The 24,182-nt window shown below is 46.1% G+C and overlaps 1 protein-coding gene across 1 annotated transcript in view; it reads left to right on the top strand.

Annotated features, from left to right (window-relative positions):
- Positions 1–24,182, top strand: part of TMEM182 (transmembrane protein 182) — a 154,731-nt gene that overhangs the window by 83,342 nt on the left and 47,207 nt on the right. Inside the window, exon 3 of the mRNA XM_086934681.1 lies at positions 9,630–9,728. Within this exon, the coding sequence (XP_086790807.1) occupies positions 9,630–9,728 (99 nt within the window). The remainder of the gene's footprint in view (positions 1–9,629; positions 9,729–24,182) is intronic.

Here is a 24,182-nt window from a genome sequence, read left to right as displayed (position 1 = left end):
TATCATCCATTTTTTTTGTCGCAAATGCTGCGATTCGCAAAAAAGCAGCATTTGCGACAAAAAAATCGGCAAATGCGATGTATGAAAAAATTGCATTGCAAAATTCCTTAATTTTGCGCAAGCATTTAAGGAATCTCAAAAAGCGATTCCCCTTAAATGCTATGTAAGAAACAATAATGTTTTGCGATTTCACACTAAGAAATCGCAAATTACCACCAACTTGCAGTTGGTGGTAATTTGCGAATTTTTTTACAAATGCACTTTTTGGCATTTGTAAAGGTGCCATGTGGCGCTCATACATGCCCTTAGGGCATGTATGTGCGCTATATGCGCACACATGTAAATTTCAGGGGTGCAGCAGGGTGTCCTTAACACACCCTTGCACCCTTGAAATTATTCTCAATTTGCGATTAGCAAATTGCGAATCGCAAATTGAGAATACCTTCCCATTCCTTCCTATGGGCCTCCTGGCCCATATAAATGAATGGGAAATTATTCCTTAATTGTGATTAGCAATTTGCTAATCGCAATTAAGGAATTTTAGGAAATCGCAACAAAATAGCGATTTTCTACATACATCCCAAATTGCAATTCTAAAATAGCAATTTCTAAAAAATCGCTATTTGAGAAACGCAAATGATGGTGATGATACATCTGCCCCTAAGTGCTGTTAGATTCGTTAGTGTCCCCATGCCAGCTCTGAACCCTGTTTGGATTCGTGGTATCAGATGTTTTCTTCTGTCCAATATTGTAAGTGCTGGAGTAAACATGACAGATAAAACTTCATTTCTACATCAGTTAAAGTGATACGCCTACATTTGGTTAATATGGCTGGGTTTCCACTCTTAGAGATAGATTGAAAGATGTTACCTTTCCATCAATCAGGCCACAGTTGGAATGGTAAAGGTCAATAAAAAGAGGTGCAAAGTAATGGGCCCGGTAAGTTACATCTCCTTTGAAGAAGGCATTGGGGAGTCCGTTCGGGGCCGCTGCCCTATCTGGCTTCAGTTTCTTTAATATTTTTAGTAGTTGTTCTGTGTCCACAACTGAAGCCTTTTTGTTTTGATGATAAATTGTGGACGTGTCATGGTTATCATGACTCACCTGGTCGCCTTAAATTGTGGTGACTGGTTGTGCCTTTTGGTGCTCCAAGATTTTTGCTTTAACGAGCTGACTTTCCCCCTCACTATCTGTTACTGATGCTGCATGCATGTCACGAATACGGGTTTCCAAGAGACTGCATCAATTCCTGCATTATGATGCCTGGCCTTTCTGGATGACAACCCTTTCACCAACTGCCAGAATTTTCTACTGTTTGACTGTTTGCTGTTCTACAGATCCTCGTGGTAACTTCCTTTTTTCCGTCCAGCAGTTTTTCTGGTATTGCGATCTCAAATTTCGTAGTGTGGTTTTGTTCGCCCTCACCCTCGGTTGATCTCCTTTGCCACTTTTCTCGTTTCTCTTGCTATGTAAGATTTTTGTTTGCATAGCCCTCTACTATACCAGTTTTGCCTTCCAGAACACCATTTTTTTGTTTGTTACGTTTATGTTTTTACTGGAAATGTTGTCAAAAGAGTCGTAGTAGGTTTACCCATGCTTTTTCTCGATCGCCTGCTTCATATTTTGTTTTTACCTGACCTTTTGATTCTCTTTTTCTGTCCTCGCTGGTTCCAGCACAGTGGTAAACCTCTGCCATCTGCTTCTCTGTCCCCGGGCCGTGCCATTTTAGACCTTTTAGATTGTAAGTGACTGGGGCAGAGATTAAACCCTTTGTTGGACACAGCTGGTTGGTCTAACACACTATCCGGATGGATTGAGGGAAAATATCACTCTCTGTACGGGGCAGAACTTGAAACTGACACACCTGAAGCAAGACTGATTCAATTATCAATGTGTAATTTTTTGTTGAGCTTTTTTTGCCGCTCTGGTAGTCGCCCCTTTTTTTGCTGCCATTACTTAGCTCTGTATTAAAATCCCAAGAAATAATAAAGGTGGCTTGCTTGTATTGCTTTTGCAATGTTTTGTTATTTTGAACACATTTTCTATATTTTTCCATGTGTTTGCTTTACAGGGTGAATATATACATTTATAAACAGCACTGCCATGTGAATGGGACAGGCCTTCGTGGATTATAGCTTGGTTACTTGATTCCAGTTCACCCCAAGGTCGATTGATTCTGTGACCCAGTTAAATCTGGTGGAGCAAAACGTAAAGAGGTCCACCTTGAGCTGTCCTAATTTCGAAGACTTTGTCTCAGGTACATGGTGCTCTACGTATCCTACAATTGGTGTTGGCTCTAGACACCAAGGGGGTCATTAGGATGACGGGCGGACTTAGTCCGCCCGCCATCCTATCGGGGCTAGGGACCGCTCCGCCATAAGGGCAGGGGTCCCTTGGGTGGAATTAGGATGCGGCCGCCACAGTGGCGGCCGCATCCTGCATTTATAACATTGTGCCGGGCGGTGCAGAGAGCACCGCCCGCCACAATGCCATAAATGCATGTATGCATTTGCATACACAATGCGGCAGGCACTGTGCGGTGCCTACCGCATTGTGTATGCAAATGCAGGGGGGTACCACAGGTACCCCCTTGTGTGCACCCCCCACCCCTCCTACAATCAATCAATCAATCAAAGCATTTATATAGCGCGCTACTCACCCGGAGGGTCTCAAGGCGCTAGGGGAGGGGGATCCGCTACTGCTCGAACAGCCAGGTCTTGAGTTGCTTCCTGAAGGCGAGGTGGTCCTGGGTCAGGCGGAGGTGGGTCGGGAGGGAGTTCCTTGTCTTGGCGGCGAGGTGGGAGAAGGACCGTCCCCCTGTGGTGGCTCTTCGGATGCGGGGGACGGCGGCGAGGGCGTGGCCGGTCGATCGAAGCTGGCGTTTGGGAGAGTAGAAGTTGAGGCGGCTGTTGAGGTATCCTGGGCCTTGGTTGTGTAGGGCTTAGTGTGCGTGGGTGAGGAGACGGAAGGTGATTCTCTTGTAGACCGGGAGCCAGTGCAGGTCTCTCAGGTGTCCGGAGATGTGGCTGCGACGGGGAATGTCCAGGATGAGTCGTGCTGAGGCGTTCTGGATCCGCTGGAGTCTCTTCTGGAGTTTGGCGGTGGTTCCGGCATAGAGGGAGTTGCCGTAGTCCAGACGGCTGGTGACGAGGGCCTGGGTGACTGTCTTCCTGGTCTCGGTGGAGATCCACCGGAAGATCTTACGTAGCATGCGCAGGATGTTGAAGCACGACGAGGAGACGGCGTTGACTTGTCTGGTCATGGTGAGGGAGGAGTCCAGGATGAAGCCCAGGTTGCGTGCGTGGTCTGTTGGTTTGGGTGCGCTGCCTAGGGCGGGGGGCCACCAGGAGTCGTCCCAGGCGGAGGGTGAGGATCCCAGGATGAGGACTTCCGTCTTGTCCGAGTTCAGTTTCAGGCGGCTGTTCTTCATCCATTCGGCTACCTCTTTCATCCCTTCGTGAAGGTTGGCTCTGGCGGTGGCGGGGTCGTTGGTGAGGGAGAGGGTCAGCTGGGTGTGGTCGGCGTAGGAGATGATGTTGAGGTTGGCAGGCGTGCAATGTCTGCGAGGGGGCTCATGTAGACGTTGAAGAGGGTTGGACTGAGCGAGGAGCCTTGAGGAACGCCGCAGATGACTTCGGTGGCTTCAGATCTGAACGGAGGGAGGCGGACTCTCTGTGTCCTTCCGGCGAGGAAGGAGATGATCCACTCCAGTGCCTTCTCCTGGACTCCGACGTTGCTGAGGCACTGTAATAGGGTACGGTGGCAGACAGTGTCGAAGGCTGTGGAGAGGTCTAGGAGGATGAGGGCCGCTGTTTCTCCGTTGTCGAGCAGAGCTCGGATGTCATCGGTGGCTGCGATCAGGGTGGTCTCGGTGCTGTGGTTGGCCCGGAAGCCGGACTGCGAGGGGTCGAGGGATCCGTTCGTCTCGAGGAAGGCGGCCAGCTGTTTGTTGACGGTCTTCTCGATGACATTTGCAGGAAACGGGAGCAGCGAGATGGGGCGGTAGTTCTTGAGGTCGGTGGGGTCGGCTGATGGCTTCTTGAGTAGGGCGCTGAGTTCGGCGTGCTTCCAGCTCTCCGGGAAGGTAGCGGTGTCGAAGGAGGTGTTGATGATGTCCCGCAGGTGGGGTGCGATGACAGCGTCGGCCTTGTTGAAGACGTGGTGAGGGCAGGGGTCGGTCGGAGATCCGGAGTGGATGGAGTTCATCGTGCGGACGGTGTCTTCGGTGCTGATCGGGGTCCAGGCGCGGAGGGTGGTGGTGGGGGGCGGTGGTTTGGTCGTGGCGTGCGTCGGTTGAGTGCTTCACTTTGGGGGCCAGCAGGGGGCCCCCCAAGTGAAGACCGCATGCCTTTCCATGGCGGCAACGCCACCACGGAAAGGCACCTGCCCAGGCCCATTGTAAAATGGCTGGCGGTGTCTAATAGACACTGCCACCATATTATTCCTTTACTTCCCCGGGCGCAAGGCGACCGGGGCAGAAAAGCGGCAGACGGTCTTGCCGTCCGCCGAGGTCCTCCCCGCCATACTAATAAGGTTGGGGAAGAAAACGAGCGTGGATGTCGGGCGGATTGCCCCCGCCAGGCTGGCGGTGGCTACCGCCAGCCTGGTGGGGGCAATCCGCCCGACAGCATAATGGGTCCCCAAGTTTCCTGAGTCAACATAATATCAAAGTCCTGGATAAATTACCTCGGGTCTCCCTCTTGAAACAAGTTTTTATAAAAATAGGACTTCAAACTAATGTCATTAATTTTCTGATTGCCCTTTGGTGTATCGGTGTACTCCCACTATATCCTATACTCTGACAGACCAGTAACTGTAAATAGAAGAGTGGGACTCAATTTCACACAGAAGTGAGAATTAGGAAACTGAAATCTTTCTGTACCATGGGTAGCTTTATGATGTTAGGGCGACTGAATACCAAAGAGCCACCTTCTGGGTTCCCATCCTTTATATATTTATTATACTCGGCACAAACAGTGATTTTTTTGCCTGAAGCACCTCTTACAAGTAAAAACCCCACTCCTTCTCTATCTTGAACTAAACAGGGAATGGGCAATGTTCCTCCCTGCCACTTTGATAACAACATTTTCTTATTGAAAAATGTCCACACTCCACGGTTTGGGTGTACACTTTGCTTTGTTAATTTGGAAACACAACTCAAGTACCTTAAATGTTCTTCACCCATTTGGTAGATTCTTCAAAGGAAAGGCTTTGCCTATTAGTCCACATTATTTGTTTTATGCTAGGCTTTCTCTATCCTCTATTTCTCTGTGGTCACCTCCCACCTTGAAGAAGTATTCTTTCTCTCTGATGTTCAGCTGTGACCCCTTCACATTCTAGTGCAAAGGAAACATAGTCATGCACTCTTTAGGTTAGTTTCTTGTTCTCTGGGCAGACTTTATCACTGGCAGAGTTCTAATAGCAATGGGTCCTTCTACCAATGGTCCTAAGCTCCTCACTTTTCGGTCCTTTAGGGACCCACTTTTCTGCAGATATTTTCTTAAGTAGAATTAGTATGGTATGTTTCCTGAACCTTTTCTTAACTTTACAGTTCGAAACTCGTTTGAGCTTTTGACTTACTAACCTATATGGGCTAATACACACCTATCATATCCTACTTTTCCCTGTGGCCAGTGATTGACACTTTTTGTAACCCTGAACCCTACGAGTGTCTATAAATCTCATACTGTAATTAGTTAGCATGTCCTTAGGATGATATATATATATATATATATATATATATATATATATATATATATATATATATATATATATATATATATATATATTTTGTTTTTTTTGCAGATTTGTATAGCTTGAACTTACGCCAGTGCCATCTTGAGGGACCTTACAGACTGGACGAACGCTGAAGGTCTCCTCCCATTCTGCCAAACCGGATTTAGACCAAGGTCCGCCACAGTCGATAACATCACAGCACTTTCTTATCTGGTCCACCACGCCCGGACACGCAAAAGCCCCCCCCTTATTCGCCTGATTTATTGACTATTTGGCGGCATTCGACGGGGTAGATCATGCAATCCTGTGGAGAAAGCTGGCTCAATGGAACATCAATCCATATTTGTTGAGGGCGATCCAATCCTTGTACCACAAAACGTGGGTAAGAATCAAACTCTCGAGGGACCATGCATCCGCAAAGATCAATACGGACCGAGGTCTAAAACAAGGGTGCGTGCTAGCCCCACTGCTATTCAATTTACACACAGCGGACATGGAGAGAGCCTTGACTGGGGCAGCATTGCTTATCCCAAAGATCGGCGGGACAAAAATTCTCTTCATGCAATACGCCGACGACCTGGTGCTCTTGGACCATACGAGAATTGGGCTACAAAAGGTGCTGATGGCACTTGCCGTATACAACAATAAAAACAAGCTTGTAGCAAATCCCTCCAAGTCCAAAGTCATCATCTTTGGAAAGTACCCAAAGAAAAAATCATTAAAATGGAGGCTTGGCCACCTTTTGCTGGAAAGTACTCAGCGGTACACTTACTTGGGCATTTGCTTCCAGGAGTCGGGGCTCTCAAGCGCGCACCTAAAGATCATTCAAGGCAAAGGCAAAACTATAACCTATGCCATTTGCAAGCTGCACGCCTCCTTATACAGCCCGTCCACAATGGCCCTCCAACGAGTACTCAAAGCAAAATTAATGCCGGCCCTAAACCACGCTCTCCAGGCATTTCCAGGCAAACTGCATAAAGATCTAGAAAAAATTCACTGCAGAGCCTACAAGAGGCTATTTCATCTTCCAAGGTGTACCAGAAACACTCTTGTCCGCTTGGAGTTCTCACTCAACCAGCAATACTTGGAAGAGATGGCCGCCCTAAGCAAATACTACTTTGTAACAACGACGGCTAAGGAGAACACACTTAAGGCATCGCTGAATTGTTTTTTCAGAGAACCAGGGAATCCCCGGTCGGCCACTCTCAAGGCGGCGAAGGACCATCTCAATCTCGCCATAGAGTCCTGGAATCCTGAATATGTCAGCTATACCGCCATCAAACACTCCATCAAAAAACAAGTGCGCGCGCGGTCACGAGAACTGCACCTGGAGTCGATGGCAAAAAAAGACCTTCATGAGTCCTTGTGCTTACCGCACATCCTGCACAATCCCAAACACCATCTTAAGCAGGCCGTGGGCCGCGCAGCCCTTCATAAGATCTTAGCCTACAGATTACATCCGCTGCCTCTTAAAGAACTATATGCCTTCGGCACGGCCGGCTCATGAGTCCGGGAATGTAGGCTCTGCAGGTACAAACGTGAGTCATTAGCTCACCTACTATTCTGCTGCCCGGCCCTGCGCATGGCCCGCAGTCTCTATCTCAGGCCAATTTTAAGACAATCAGGAACCCGCACCGCAAAGGAGGCGACCATCCATCTTTGCACCCTGACAACGGTAAAGCACATGGCCTCCTTCGGAAAGTTCATTCACCAGACACGATCCTTGCTGATGGCCCCGGAGGGCCTGCCCTTATAGTGACTTTGCAGACCCATGCCTCAATATGAACCTTACTCATCGCAACCCCAGCCCCCAGGGCATTACAAACTCCCTTGGTTTTAATTTTTGTAACTTTGTAACCTTGTATTTTGTTTTTAATGTAATGGTTTTGAGTAACCAAACAATAAAAAGAATTCATATAGCTTGAACTCTACCCGAAGGTTTTGGAGCACTTTACATGAGCACAAGTTACTGTTACAAAAGGACACATTCATTTTTGATTTTTTTTTTTTAGGGTAGGTACGGGGAGATTAAGTGATTTGCCCAGAATCACAGGATGTGGAGTTGATCCCAATGCTCGCACCTTGGTTTTCCAGCTCCAAAGTCGCCAGTCTAGCCTTGAGACCACATCCTCTCCTTATGAATCCCTTCTCTGCCCATTGCACTTCCCAATTGAGGAATGTGAGGACATGATGGATTTCTACATATCTGATCTCCTGGGTAAACAGCAATGCATCCTAGTGCTCAATGAAAAGCATGTCTTGCAGCATTAAACTTGCATTAAGGTACCATGCACTCTCCTTCTGCACAGTGAGTCTGCATTCAATCATCATCCTACCAAACTATCGGCAAACGATCATCAATTAGCAACCAGCGAACCCTCCAAGCAGAGGGATATAGTAGGCTCCTCAGGCTTTCACTGAGGCCTAGATCCCCGGAGTCGTCTTCTCTCCTATAGTGCTTCACTACTATTAGCAGGCGGCTTACCTGCATTGGGCATTCTCCAGTAGCCTGGGTCCCCACGAATACAAAACTTTTTTCTTTTTTTTTACAGAGTTTTATATAGCGCAAACTTGACCCGAAGGTATCGGGTATCAGAGCGCTTTACATAGCACCTGCTGCGTTACATGATGACACATTAATTTTTGTTAGGCGTAGGAAGATTAAGTGATTTGCCCAGAATCACAGGATATTGAGCGTCGTTGCCGAGACTCAAACCTGGTTCCCCCGATTCGAGGTTGACGGCCCTAGCCGTTAGGGCCACAGCAGTGCTATAAAGCGAATGATACGCTGGACTTAGTGTAGCTGGTGCTGGCTTTAATGTTCATCTTTGGACATGACCTAATGTCTTGTCACTTCATTCCAGTCCCTCTCACAAAATACCTGGCTTCCTGTGTGCGAACCAGATAAAACCATTCTGAACATTCCATTTATCATGTCATAGGAGCTGCTATGTGTTCAGAGGTATCGGAATTAGTCACACCACGCACACCCTTTAGCACGGGCACCAAAAAAGTAAATAAATAAAATGCCCAGACCTGCTGCTGCCCATACAATTTAATCGCTAACACATATCTAGGGATTAAAACATATTGTGTAGCTTTAATTTATATAGAACGTGGCTAAAGACATATTATGATTGTATATATATTTGTATGATTGGATTTTAATAAGTGAGAATATAACTAGAAAGCAATCACTGAACATGAAAGGGGCTTTACAATAAGGGTGCAAATACAATGACAGTGTGTGCAGTACTCATTCGGACTATGACATTTCTGGAGGAGGGGCTATGAGATGTGTAGAATTGTGATATGTGGCTACCTGTGCATAATGAACTGGAATGGGGTTTCCAGATCAAAAGGAGACAGGGTGGACGTGAACAATGTTGGAGATAGTTATGGGTTGCAGAACCGAGAAGACTAGGCGGTGCTTTGTGAAGAGGTTAGTTGTACATTGATGAGCTGAGGTTTGAAGATATACATTTTCATTTCTTTCCAGAATTTGAGAAGGGAAGGGAACTGGCTTATTCGGACTCAGATGGTGGTCCGATCCATAGAAACCTTAACAAGAGAATGCTCAATGTCTTGTCTTTGCTGCAATTGTTTTTACAGTTCGACTATTCTGCTACTGCAAACGTTCTGCTTTCTCCCAGATGTTTTGTTCTCAAGATACCTTTGGGTAAAGTAGTTACTACTTTGTAGACAATGCTCTAGATGTGTGAGCTAATAACTGGAGCCAACAAAGTTGTGTAATTGTCAGTATGATTCTGTTATGCATTTAAGACATGTGATGAGATGGGCTGCTGCATACAGGTTGCTTTGTTTCTGCATGAAATGTAAATGCTTATCAAATATCAATTGTTGTAAGTAAGATTGTCTCTTTTATTTTCTAGCCAACCAGTCACCTACAAAGAACTGCACACATGCCTACCTCTCACCCTTTCCTTTGAACCGGGATGTCAACAATACTGCAGCTTATGATTCCGCCATTAGTAAGAGCTTTTTCTTATTCCAAGAATGTACATCAATAAAAAGTGTGTAAATTCAATGGCAGGTGGAAGGTGATACTGACGATCAGAACTAAAAGAGAGTGGGGGGGGGGGGTTCTACAGCATTATTTTCAAAATAGAATAGTCTTTAGGGCACTTTATATCCTTCCTAGGGCAACCTATAACTAGAACCCTTAAACATCTTTTCCTATTATGCTGTTCCACAGCCTCAGGTATCTACCAAATTGCCTCACAACTTTAGATTAAAAGACTTTAAAAAAAAATAAGGACCCAAACTTTTACTGCTACATCAGTTGGAGCTACCTAGGGCCCCTGTGACCTCTCCATGACTGACCATCAACACTAGTTGCAAAAGAAGTTTCATTCATAGCAGTATCCTCATTCTAAACCCCCTCAGAGAATTAAGGGGGTTATTTAGAGTTTGGTGGGTGTAGAAAAGCTGCGAAGTATGGTTGATATTTAGAATGTATACCTGGCAAACCCCACTTGTGGGCTGTTAAGTATGCAGGGGCCACTAGACTTCAGGTGTGGGGGCTGGGGTCATTTGTTACTGATTTGCTGGGGTCCGTCCTACTGTGGCTCTGTAAACTGGGCCAAGTATGAGCACTCTAGCACTTGACTGTCAGTGGTAGTGATGGCGAACAGTCACTGGCTTCTGAGTGGCAGTCTGGGTTGATTCAAACTCAAAAAGCAACAATCAGCAGTGGAATAACTGAATGTCCATCCCACTGCTTATCTTTTATTTAAAAAAATTAAGTACTTTCATGCATTCCAAAAATGGTAGTGGCTGCTGCCAAAATAAAGTGGTGAGACAGTGCGGGGGCAAATAACAAAAAAAAAATCACACTTAATTGATTCTCCCACTGCCGCTCCGTCTGCCGGCCACCTCAGTGCTCCTCTCTCTCGGAAGTCCCTGGGCTAGCACAGGCTCCCACAGTTCCCACCTAATCCAGAAGCTGCTCTCATGCTGTGAGAGCAGAGCCTGGATTGGTCTGAGCAGCCTGGCTAGGTGCTCATGAAGGGACTGGGAGCCTGTGTCATTTCTTCACCCAGCTGTAGAATACAGCTGGGTGGAGAAATTCTAAGTGTGCATGTTTGTTTGGCTGGCCTAAGACGGCCAGCCAAAGTGACATGCAAACTTAGAAGTGCCCTCCATTCCTCCTCCCAGTACTTGGCCTGTGAACAGAGGATTGCCTGACCCCACCCTAGACCCGGCAGCATAACTGTCAGTAAAAAATATAACAATAATAAAATTGTTTTAGTATCATTTTATTTTTCGTTCTGCAGTGAGGCAATGCTCCTTTGCTGTTTCAAAAATTTAAATACTACACACTGCAATATGCAGGTACACATCCTGCTGGCACTGGGCCACAGTACCCAGGGATCAGGGTCAACCCCTTCACGCCTTTGCCTGTCTCCTCTCTCTCTTGTACTCGGGGTAGTATCTGGTGTGGCAGGTTTCAGGTACAGGTGTAATGCTTGAGTTTATGTGCTCAGCTCAAAATCTTAGTCCCAGTGTTCAGATTTCACTATTACAAGCTTTTCAGAAAAGCTGTTCACTGTTTGGACCTGGATCATGAATCTGATTCTGGCTCCCTCCTCTGGGAATAAATGCGCCGGCTGCGAGAGTTCCGGCACACTTGGTCATTCCTCAGAAGTTCGCATTGGCTACCACTTCAAGACTTTCAGCAAATGGGTTTGCTTTACCACAATGTTCAATTACATAGCAGAACACAGTCCCCTCAAGCACTCTTCAGGGCAGTGCAATGGTGCACAGTGGCTCAAGATCACAGTAGCACAGACGGCTTGCGCACACTTCAGGGCAGTGTCATGCTGCAAGTAGCTTAAGTACAACTTCAAGGACACAGTGACAATGTCTGAGGCATGCTTTGGAGCTGTGTACATTGCAGACCTCTTGGGCAAGATAAGATGCATTCCAGATCTGGGAGCAACGCAGATCACTGACTCTCAAGTCTTACCTCTGAAGTAAGTTGCTTCTGCTCGCCCTGGTTGGTTGCACTTCACGCAGGTTCAGCACACTCCTTCCCTTTCTTCTCAGGCAGGTCAGCCACCAGGTGCTTCAGGACAGGGCAATCGCTCTTCCTTTCAGGTCAGACTCCATGTGATGTCCTCTCACCTCTGGGAAGATAGCTGCCAGATGGACACCAGATTTGGTTGCAGAGCGCACTTCTGAATAGTCTGTGGAGCACTACAGTCCTTGGTCAAAGAGTATTTAGGACAGGAACCACTAGTGGGTCAGCAGCTCTTACTTTTATACTGTCAAGGCCGGCTGTCTGCACTTTTTAGAGCTGGTTTGAGTTGGTTCCTCTAAACAACTTCTTAAGATCTTGCATTGTCCTGATAAAAATATTGATCAACAAAAATATTGCATCTACAATCCTGACTACGCTATATCATCACAGTAAGCGGATGTAGATGTAGAACAGTAAATCTATATTTCCATACACTTACGTTAACTATATAGTTGTAGTTTATATAATGGATGCAACATTGTTCTTGGTTAAAATGTTGACTACAATATAGTAGAATACAACAGTCGGTAGCCATTTTGAATATTTGCATTAATGTTTAGCCGTTACCATATCTTGAAAGATATTATGAAATGTAAGATTTGTCTTAATTACCAGTAGGAGTACAACAGTATCAAAGTCCATAAACTGGATAAATTAGAGTAATAGAGGCCATTGCTATTACTCTGTGAAGCTGAGGTACTGGTTAGCCTTTTGTTAAAGCTATCAGGTTACAAATAATACGCAGGAGCCAAACACCTATATTCTTGAATCTGATGCCTAAGGCTGAACTGGAGGGTCTCTTTGGGTATCGCCGACATCCAGATAGCCATATTGTCACCAGGTGACAAGTAAATTCTGCCTAACTCTTTTGGTTGTAGGAAACTAAGCTTGCAAGCAAGTATGGTGGTGTTCCACATGTGGATGGCCTGTTCTGTTGCACGCTATGACTGCTCATAAACAGACCATTGGCATTCCCATGTAGAACAGAGCACCAGGAGGCCAGTGTGCAGCAGTGATGTATAGTGCATGGTGTGTGTGACGTCAGCATGCTGCTTCCTATAGCGGGCATGCTGCCGCTGCAGGTGCCATGCAAGAATTTAATAATATGCTGTTAGCGGCATTCTAATACATTGTATATCACCCCAAGCTGTCGGGTGTACCAAGTAGGGGACATGTCTTTATAGCAGACCTTTACAGCCCTTCTGGAAAGATCTCTTTTCACCCAGGTTATGCCTCTGCGCTCCCTCCTGATGCTGGAATGTATTGCTTCATTTGCTAAATGAAGGTCTTTGAAAAATGTCCAGCTGTTTTTTTCATCTAGCAAATGCCATAAAACCAGTGCTTGAAATGGAGAAATAGAAGTGCAGGTACTCTGTACCGGAGTACATGCTTGTTTCTGAGAAGTGCAGGTACTCGCTGTAATGTTGCCCCTAGTGGGCCAGCCCGCCCTGCAGTGTATAGTGAGGGGTGAGGCCCAGGAGCCACCCACAACGCCACCACAGTAGACTGGCCCAGCGTACGCTCGGCCAGCACGTAGGGAAGGTAATAAAAGGCCCAGGGACCTGGGCGTGGATTCAGCACGAGTCTGGCCAACAACTATAACACTTGTCTGCAAGTGTCAGTTATTTGTAGGCCCCACACTGAGGACACTACACTCTCCAATTAAAAGCATTACATTTTTCTTGAGAAGTGCAGATACTCTACCTCTCAAAATAAAAAAGTGCTGGTACTAAGTACTGGTTAGGGCCGGCCCATTTAAAGCACTGCATCAAACACATTTTCTTGATCACAGTATTTTCCGTGTGTTTCCGAATAGTCTCAAAATAGCGTTTCATCTGCTCCTTGGCGTGCCGGTATACATGTCAGTCTCCAGACTCCAGTGTTGCAGTGAATACAAGAAAAAAGATTAGTACATTGATCGTAGAAATTGTAATTGATGTGTGTTGCTTTAAATGTATTTATTACAGTGCACCGTCACTTATCAATCACAAAATGTTCGTAAATCTGCCCAACGTATCAATTGCAACAGTATAATACATTTATTGTGGAGATCTAGCTTTTTTTTTTTTTTTTTTTTAGAATACACATGATTGTATATGTCAGAACACAGCTGTTCCTACCCCCTCTCTGGCGGCTGCACAAAGCCAGCCGCGTCGCCTATCGAGAAACAGGTGCTGGCACGAGCCGACCAGAATGGCATACAGTAATGGAAAAGGGATCAGCCGCGGCAAGCAACTGACAGAGAGCCTGAAGTGGTACATGCTTTAAAGTGCTGTGGGAAATCTTCGGGAGAACTTCGGGTCTTTGTGTATTCTGCTCCTTAGCATAATGAGGCACATTGTCGCACGGTTCGTCAGGGTCGTGCGTGCGTGTCTCGGCTCGCAAGATTCGTCACCCGCGTTCTTCGTCGAGAAGCAGGTGTCGTGTTACACCGGGGGCCCCATGTGTCGTAGCCTGCGTGTCGACTCTTAATATATAATGCACTGGGAATCATATTAAGACTGACCAGTCCATGACGCCTCAAACATTATTCCATTAACAGGCCAAACCCTGCTACTGCTGCTCTTCTGATGAAAAAACAAACGCTAAATAAAATCCAGACAAATCTATTCTCACGATTATCTTTTATCATCCAGTATATGTTTAAAAACACAGCAACCAAAAGACAACCTCAAGAAAAATGAATAGGAAATATAACACGGTTCACATTTTAGAACATGGTCGGAATTGGGTAATTGGGGTATGTTCTCGGGATTAAACGTTTTGTTGTGAAATTCTTTATGTTTTCATTTTCTACCCGGCTCCTTAACAGTAAAGTAGCCTAAAATGGGACAATATGTGAAGGGATCTGGTCTAATGTCTAACTTTCCGACTATAGTAAGAGGAGACCTGGCACCGAAATGTGAACCTAGAAATGACACCAAATGTGAACTAACCAGTGGCGACTGTTGTGTGCGGGAAAAGTGGTGGAGGGGTGGCAGAAGGAAAACAGGGCGCTAACAAAATAAACAACAAGCATTTGCAATGCAATAGGTCTCGCATTAGGAAAGTTTGAGCTATTGGTCTTGTAGATGAAATTTTTTTATTTATGTGTTGGGTTTGAAAATAGCGAAATTAATGGCTTTGTCATTTACAATGCCAATACTTTTAACTTTTGCAAATGTGACACCTATAGCATTTGTAATGAAACATGTTTTTTATTTACTTGACTTAGATGTATTGATATTACAAATAACAACGGCTTTTAATTTTTTTAAATAATGTGGAAGAGAGCAGCAGATCAGCACAGCAGAAGATAACAGGAAGTTAAAGAAGGAGGTGGGTGGAGGAGAGCAGCAGATCAGGAGAAGAGAACAGGGAGTTAAAGAAGGAGGCGAGTGGAAGAGAACAGCAGATCGGCACAGGAGAAGAGAACAGAAAGTTAGAGAAAGAGGCGGGTGGAAGAGAGCAGCAGATCAGCACAGCAGAAGAGAACAGGGAGTTAAAGAGGGAGGTGGGTGGAAGAGAGCAGCAGATTAGCACAGGAGAAGAGAACAGGGAGTTAAAGAAGGAGGCGGGGTGGAAGAGAACAGCAGATCGGCACAGGAGAAGAAAACCGGGAATCACAGAAGGAGGCGGTGGAAAAGAACAACAGATCAGTACAGGAGAAGAGAACAGGGAGTTAGAGAAGGAGGCGGGGTGAAAGAGAACAGCAGATCAGCACCGGAGAAGAGAAAAGGGTGTTAGAGAAAGAGGCGTATTGAAGAGAGCAAAAAGATCATCACAGTAGAAGGCAACAAGGAGTTAGAGAATGAGGCGGGTGGAAGCTAAGAGCAGATCAGCACAGGAGAAGAGAACAGGGAGTTAGAGAAGAGGGCGGGTGGAAGAGAGCAGCAGATCCGCACGGGAGAACAGAACAGGGAGATAAAGAAGGAGGCGGTTGGAAGAGAGTAGCAGATCAGCAAAGGAGAAGAGAACAGGGAGTTGAAGAAGGAGGCGAGGTGGAAGAGAGCAGCAGATCAGCAGAAGAGAACAGGGAGTTAAAGAAGGAGGCGGGGTGGAAGAGAGCAGCAGATCAGCAGAGGAAGAAAAAAGAGAACAGGGAGTTAAAGTAGGAGGTGGGGTTCAAGAGAGCAGCAGATCAGCACAGTAGAAGAGAACAAGGAGTTGAATAAGGAGGTGGGTGGAAGAGAACAGCAGATCAGCACAGGAGAAAAGAACAGAGTTAAAGAAGAAGGCGGGGTGGAAGAGAGCAGCAGATCAGCACAGGTGAAGAGAACATGGAGTTAAATAAGGAGGTGTTGTGGAAGAGAGCAGGAGATCAGCACAGGAGAAGAGAACAGGGAGTTAAGGAAGGAAGTGGGAGCATATTAGCACAGGAGAAGAGAACAGGGAGTTAGAGAAGGAAGCAGGGTGAAAGAACAGCAGATCAGCACAGGAGAAAAGAACAGGGAGTTAGAGAAGGAGGTGGATGAAAGATAGCAGAAAGATCATCACAGTGGGACAAAAAATAAATAAAACCATTGGCGGGGATCCCGAGACAAAACATAAGCAACGCAAATGATTGCCAGATAAAGTAAACTGTGCACCGTGTCGGTTCTTTAGAGGGGAGGGAGTGAAAGGAAAAGAGAGGACGAGTGAAGGGGGAGTTTTAAAACCAGAATGGATGCCCCACAGCCAGTGCCCGACCTCAGCAGAAGCACAGCGCGCGCCTCCTCAGAACACAACTAGAAACAATTATTATGTTGAGTTAAGGGAGCCAAGGGATACAAAATAAATAGGAGATTAAAAAAAAGCATTTGTTTTATTTTGGGTGCAAGCATAGCGTGTCCGTTTTGAAAGCAGGGTTTCCAGGGGGATGCTGTTGGGGCAGCCTTGCAGATCACACCAAGCTCTAGAATGCCTCACGCCTCGGTTGAATAATTAACTTCCTATCTATATCTGGGAAGGTAAACAGCAGCAACACAAGCCATAGACGCTCGTCCAGGCTGCCCAGGCGGCCGCAGCCAGCATTTGTCAGTTCCGGACAGATTTGGGCTCAGCTCGAGGCTGGAGCCGGTCCAAACGTCCATGGCTGAATGAACTCTTAGCACGAGGAACACATATCCGTACGGGATCGAACGTCAATAATTAAAATAAAGCGGGATAGCAGCATACTACAGACAGGGCCACTGTAAGTATGCGGCAACGAGGACCAAATTATACAACAAAGTTGGCTACTTTATGAGGCAGAAAAAGGCACATTTTCCTCTAGTTGGCGGATCTGATAAGATGGTAGTCGGCAAGAAAAAATGGGTCCTGCAGTGTAAATTCCAATGATGGCAACAGCTCTGTATTCAACACACCCACACACAGGGCCACACCAGGAGGGCGTGCATAAGCCAGACCGCATTCCTAATTAGTACCAAATGGGCCATTTTCACAATATTCAGTACCTCGCCACTATCGTCAAAATTACCCAAGGCCTGCCCACACTTGACTTGACAGACAAAAGTTCAATTGCAAAAATTCTTTAATTAAGGCGCCCAAGCAGCGATGTCACTTCTTCTGGCGATATATAACAAGTTGTGATTGAAAGAACATTGCGGACAGAAGCTTTTAGGGGCGGGGGAGCGGATCCCTTTGAAGCACGGCCTCGTGGCCGTGAAAGAAGTGTGTGTTAATTGGGGGAGGAGAAGTGAGGCCGAGTGCGCTGGGGAAGCAACAGATGGCTTTAATTTGAAGCTCTCGGAGGCAGGCGGCTCGGATAAACGCACGGTCACGAGAACTCATGCACTCGTGGAAATCCGCTTTACTTAAACTTTTTGGTTTCACCGCAATAGGTCTCTCTGCGAGACCTAAAAACAAATAAAATTACCCGCTGCGTGCCTCTCTTCCAGGGGCGGCTGATGGCATTTGAAAGTGGTGAGGCGTAAAATTATTTGCATACTGCACTGCTGCGGCAAGAGAGCCTAGCAACAGAGACCGAACAACCTACGGCGGCATCAGGGGGGTGTTCGCCTATTGCACTCTACTTATCTTCCCCTGCCTGTCTCTCACTCTTTAGCAATCTCTGCTTGTAGCTCACTCTTTAACTCTCTTTCTCTTTCCTTAGCTGTCTCCTCTGTCTCACACTTTTTATTTAGCTTTCTATGCTTGCTTCTCGCTCTCTCATTAGATCTCTCTGCTTGTCTCTCACTCTCTCTTTAGACCTATGTGTTTGTCTCTCTATTCAGATCTATCTGCCTGTCTCTCATTCTCTTTAGATCTCTCTATATGTCTACATGCCTGTCTCTCACTCTTTCTTTAGATTTCTGTGAATGTCTTTCTCTCTCTCTCTTCAGAGTGCTCTCTCCGTCTCTCACTCTCTCTTTAGATCTCTCTGCCTTTCTCTCAATCTCTCTTTAGATCTCTCTCCATGTCTCCCACTCTCCTTCTCTATAGCACTCTCTCTATTTATCCCTCCCTGCCTTTATTGCTGTTTTCGTCTCTTGCACTCTCCTTATCTTCCTCTGTCCGTCTCTCACTACCTCTTGCCATGGAGCTCCCCCTGCCTGTCGCTGAGTCTCTTTAGCGTTCACAGTCTGCCAAACTGGAGTTTGCAGCTGAGGAAATACAGGCATGAAGTGAAGTGTGAATACTCTCACAAAGACTGCCATGTCCCCATCCACCTGAAACTGGCACAAAGCAGGTGTTTCAGCGTAGCCTAACCACTGTCCCCGTGTAAAATGAAGATTGTAGGCAGGGCCGGACTGGGAACCAAAGTCCTCTGCCGGCCCCCCCAACCCTCCCCCCGGGGGTTGGGGGTGAGACCGCGCTTTTTGACAGGGCCGGTTTTCGGCCGATTTTGTTACAGGGCCTTTTTTGCAGCAACGCTGAAAAAAACGGCCCTGTAACAAAAAAATGGCCCCCAGAGGCCCAAAACCGGCCCCCACCCTTGCGGCGCACCGGGGGATTGACTGGTGCCCGCAACGGCCAGTCCGGGCCTGATTGTAGGTGCGGACCGATAACTGTGAAACCTTCTCAGGCGTGACCCTATTACTCTGGTCCTGACTGGCTTGCACTGGCTGCCTGACTCCTACAGGCTAGCAGTATATGTGTTGTGATTATGTTTGTTTTGTGGTTGAGTTTTATGTTTTATGTTCGATAATCTGTTGCAACATGACAGTGTTTATTCAGTATTTTAGGAAAAGGAACTTGAGCATGCACATAATTGTGAATTCTCATTAAGCATTCTTGGACAATCAACAGACCATATCTGTGCCCAAATGATGAAAATACCTTACTTGCTGGCGGATATGTTGCATGCTGTTACAAGCGACTACACACGCACGAGTCCAACTCCAAGTGTGAAGTGAAGTCGACGACCAGCAGCAGGCACAGGCAGCAGACTGTCCGGTGTCAGGACTCCAGACAGACTAGGCGGGAGCGAGCTGCGAGCAGCCAGACAGACAGCCTGCGCCCTGAAATGGCCAATCACTGCATGGCTTCACATGAAGTCACACAGTGATTGGCCATAGTGTGGATGCGGCAGTGTGCCACCAGTGTGACGCCACCCACGCGCGGCACCCACTAATTGATTGCTGCGCAGTGGACCATTGGGACCAACCAATCCTGGCGCTGCATGCAGCGCCAGGATTGGCTAGAGGGACACAGATACCATTCGCCCCTTTCAACCCTGGGGGCTGCGGCCCCTGGGGGTGCTGTATGAAACAGCACCCCTTGGGTCCCGCGCTAAGGAGGAAAAAGTAAGCACTTTTGCGGGCTGAATAAAGCCCAAAAATACACATGTGCAGTTTGCCCACTACTGCTGCAGCTGAGTGTGAACTGTCACTCAAGCTGCAGCAGCTCAGCCCAACCCCACCCCTGGCACCGCGCGGCGCACTCTGATATTCGGGCCTGAGGTGAGAACAGCAATGTCCTGTTACTGACTGACTGACTGCAGTCTGTGCTGCTTTGCAGGCGCGGTGCGTGCACGCCACAAGGCTTAGTGGGGCTACGCCCCTACGTCCTAATGGATGCACCACACCTGCTTTCTTCTGCTCCTCTGGGCCAGAAGGGGGCGATTCTGAGGCTCCCAGACTCCCGTACCGCCAATCCAGAGGCCACTTTCATGGTAATAATACCTATGAGAGCAGAGTCAGGATTGGGCAGAGCAGGGTGGTTTTGCACTCCATTATGGACTGGGAGCCTGTGCCTGCTGGTGTTCGCCACCAAGCAAAACAGTTGTGTTGGAGAGATGTCAGTGAGCATGTCGGTTAGCCTCCCTAAGGCGACCGGCCAAACCGACATGCGCACTGAAAGTCGTGCCCACCAATCCTTCGCCTCCTGCTCACTGCTGTTGTCGACTTGATGTCCCCACCACCAAGACTCAGCGCTGTGAAGAAAATTAAAATGATAATCAAACTTTTTTATTATCAATTTATTTTTTGTTTTCCTCAGCGGGCAGGAGGGCGACACTCCTCCACCATAGCTGAAGAGCCATCGCTGGAAGTAACTTTGTCCTCTTGCTGGGAGGCCTGCAAATAGTCCTTGCTCCTCTACCCATGATGTTATTTGGAATGCATGGAATGATTTTCTCGTATACTAAGCAAACAAAAGAACCCCTCATGACTGTGTGCAAAAAGTGGGCTAACACGGGGCCTGCTTCAGAAAGGTGAACTTACACATTTGTGTAACTGTACTGCTTTTTGGTATTGAAGTTTTACAACCTCACACTCCTGATATTTCTGTGTGTAGAGTTGTCCGCACCTAGAGACTCCGTAATAGGGTCGCAGAACCCTGCACACATATATATTGGGAGTGCAGAGAAATAAAACTCAACACATTTTGTGAATAAGGAATTGCATTTTGTTGTACGTTTTCAAGGACTACAAAATGTATTACAAAGTGCAGATTGTGAATCAGGCTCAATACGTTTTATAAACAGGTCTCACAAGCGCCGGCAACACAATATATACCCTTGCAAGTTGCAAGTGTGTGTGTGAGGGTACACCTGTACTTTTCCCTTTGCCTTGTGGCTCTGAGTTGTAATGTTGGCATTTGAAGCCGCAAAGAAATTTGCTGCCCCAATCACAAAGCTTATTACCACGGCCCTGTAAACCGGCCTAATCACATACTTTGTCTCAATCCTCTTAAAACATGTATCATAAGTGGTTTAAGAACATGGAGGACATGTTGAGAGCTTTTGTTGAGCTATGAAGTCTGATACCATTCCAAGTAATTTGTCATCCTACCCCTGTGATTGTTCTGCCTTTACCTAGGGTTCCGGATCTGAGTTGCCCTTCTAGAACAACATCTTCCTGAGATCTTTTAGGTCCATCAGTTTTAGCAGCTCTTTTTTTATAATAAACCCAGAGGAGTCATCAAACCATGGGTGGTATCTATGGTGCACGATCAATGCTAGATAACTTTGTGGCCAGGTTTTGAAAAGTGTTAATTATGGGTGGAGGACCAGCAGACTTCATCATACATCTTAATTTATTCATATGCCTATGTGACTATACATTAGTGGTCTCAGTGGGTCTGCAGATTCTCACATTACGTCTTCTCTGATTATTGATGAGCAGACCCACAGACAGTGAATGGCAGTTGCTAGACATTGTATCAGACCCAGTGGTTAATTTGAAAAATAAAAAGTGCTAGAGCTCCCCTCAGGAGGCAGCACTAACAAGAGAAATGTGCTGGTGCAAACTGACTCCTGACTAGAACACCGGCACTTATTATACTGGAGAGGACTTGGCCTAATAGGTAGAGCTGCTGATTTGGCGCTGGGGAACAGGGTTCGAGTATCGGTGTGGCTCAACATCCTGTGATTCTGTTGAAAATCATGTGCCTTCCAAAAGAGGGAGTCCTTAACTGGTGCTATAAGCACCGGTGCTGAGGATTAGGTGCCGGTGCTGAGCACTGGAAAGCACCTGCTCAAATTAAGCACTGATCAGGCCACACGTTAAGGGTGGCTCTAATAGTTTGTGATAACCCTTTGTGATGAATTACAGCTGTAAGAAATTGGGTTATTTGTTGAAGGGGATGAGAACCAACTTGAAGAAATAATCACAACCCTTGTCGGTGTGAACCACAAATGTCAATAAATAAACCTGTGCTTACTTAGCCCTCTGGCAGCTTGACACAAAGCAGTCAGGCTTATCTTAACCCTTTTGCCCCTCCTGTGCTAAGCCTTTTTGTGGTTATTTGTGGTAGTTATCGCTTAGGCCCCTGTAACTTTTTGCCCACATAAGGTATCCACGCCAAATTTGCGTCCTTTTCCTCCAACATCATGGGGATTTTAAAGGTACCCTGGGTTTGTGGGTTCCCCTGGAGGGGACCCATAAATTAAGCAAGATACAGCTACATTTTTTTGGGGGGGGAAGAGTTGCAGAAGAAAACATCTTTGTACCCCCCTGCAAATGTTATCAACAAAGGGTTTGTGGTGCTGTAATCATCACCTTCCCAGCTTTCAGGGACAAGCAGAATTTTGTCAAAAAAACAACATTTTTTATACAGTTTTGGCATTTTACTGGGACATAGATGATTTTTACTACTTTTTGTGCTTGCAACCTCCTTCCAGCTAGTGGTAGAAATGGGTATGAAAGGAATAATAGATCCCAGAAAGTTATACATTTCTGAAAAGGGGACAACATTCTAAATCCAGCAATGGGTTATTTGTGTGGATCCTTCAAGTTTTTTTAATAGAAACTAACAGTTGAAAATAAGAAAAATTGAAAATTAGTTGAAAAAAACAGCCACCTGTGCCAACATTTTCACCTGTAACTTATTCTAAGTATGACAGATATTTTAAAGCAATATGTTGTTACATTTGTTGGACCCTTTTGGTTGTGGGGATATATAAGACTTGTAGGTTCACCTAGAACCCCAGAAATCCGGAGCCAATAACAGAGCAGTGTCTTGCAATGGTTTTTCATTGTGTATCGTGTATATAGCAATTAATTTGGTAAAACGTAAAGAGTGAAAAATAGGTATCAAAGACACCTATGTATTTCCGAAATGGGAACAAAATGTTGAGTTTAACAGTAGCTATTTGCACATCGTCGAAATTGTGGGTACCCGTACTAGCATATGAATTATAGGACATATTTCAAAGTGACTTCTTTTTTACACATTGTCTAACACTTGGAAGGAAAAAATGCATAGAAAGTCAATAGGTAATAACAGTTGCTTTACAACTCTGTGTTTCTCTAAGTCTCCTGATAAAACATGGTACCTCACTTGTGTGGGTAGGCCTAGTGCCTGTGACAGGAAATGGCTCAAAACACAACATGGACACACCACGATTTTACAGTGAAAACAGACTCTTTTTCTGCAAAGTGCTTAGCTGTGGATTTTGAACCCTATCTCAGCTGGCACCTTGGAAAACCTAGCAAACCTATATATTTTTTAAAACTAGACACACACAGAGGAATACAGGATGGGGTGAATTGAGTGCAGCTCACCAGGTTCTGTCACCCAGAATGCCTTGCAAAGCTTAATACCTTTGTAAAAAAATAAAACACATTTCCTCACATTTCTGTGCTTGAAAGTTCTGGAATCTGTGTGGATCCACGAAAATCCATCCGCCCTGTATTCCTCAAAGTATTCTAATGAAAATGGTACCTCACTTGTGAGGGTAGACCTAGTTCCCGCAACAGGAAACAGCCCAAAACACACCGTGGGCACACTACATTTTTGCAGTGAAAACTGACCCTTTTTTTGCAAAGTGCCTAGCAGTGGATTTTGAACCCTAGCTCTGCCAGCACCCAGGAAAACCTAGCAAACCTATACATTTGTGAAAACTAGACCCCAAGGAAATCCAGAAGTGGGTGACTTGTGTGGCTCTCATCAGGTTCTATTACCCAGAATCCCTTGCAAACCTCATCCTGTATTCCCCCAAAATTTCTTATCACATAACTGTGATGGAAAGTTCTGAAGTCTGTGTGGATCCAAAACAATTCCACCCACCCTGCATTCCACAACATCTCCTGATAAAAACAGAACCTCACTTGTGTGGGTAGGCCTAGTGCCCACCCACAGCAAACAGCCCAAAACGCAACATGGACACACCACATTTTTTACAGTAAGCACGGACCCTTTTTTGCAAAGCGCCTAGCTGTGGATTTTGAACCCTAGGTCTACCGGCACCTAGGGAAACCTAGCAAACTTATACATTTTTGAAAACTAGACACTCAGGGGAATACAGGAGGGGTTTTTTCGTGTGGCTCTCACTAGGTTCTGTTACCCAGGATCCCTTGTAAACCTCAAGCCTTTTAAAAAAAACAAATTTTCCTCACATGTCTGTGATGGAAAGTTCTGGAATCTGTGTGGATCCATACAATTCCACCCACCCCGCATTTCCCAATGTCTCCCAATAAAAATGGTACCTCACTTGTGTGATTAGGCTTACTGCCCACAACAGGAAACTGGCCACAACACAACGTGAACATACCACATT

Source organism: Lissotriton vulgaris, chromosome 8, assembly GCF_964263255.1.
Source record: "Lissotriton vulgaris chromosome 8, aLisVul1.2, whole genome shotgun sequence".
Classification (NCBI taxonomy): domain Eukaryota; kingdom Metazoa; phylum Chordata; class Amphibia; order Caudata; family Salamandridae; genus Lissotriton; species Lissotriton vulgaris.
The sequence above is the reverse complement of the archived record's forward strand: the minus strand, read 5'-3'. Positions and strand labels throughout refer to the sequence as shown.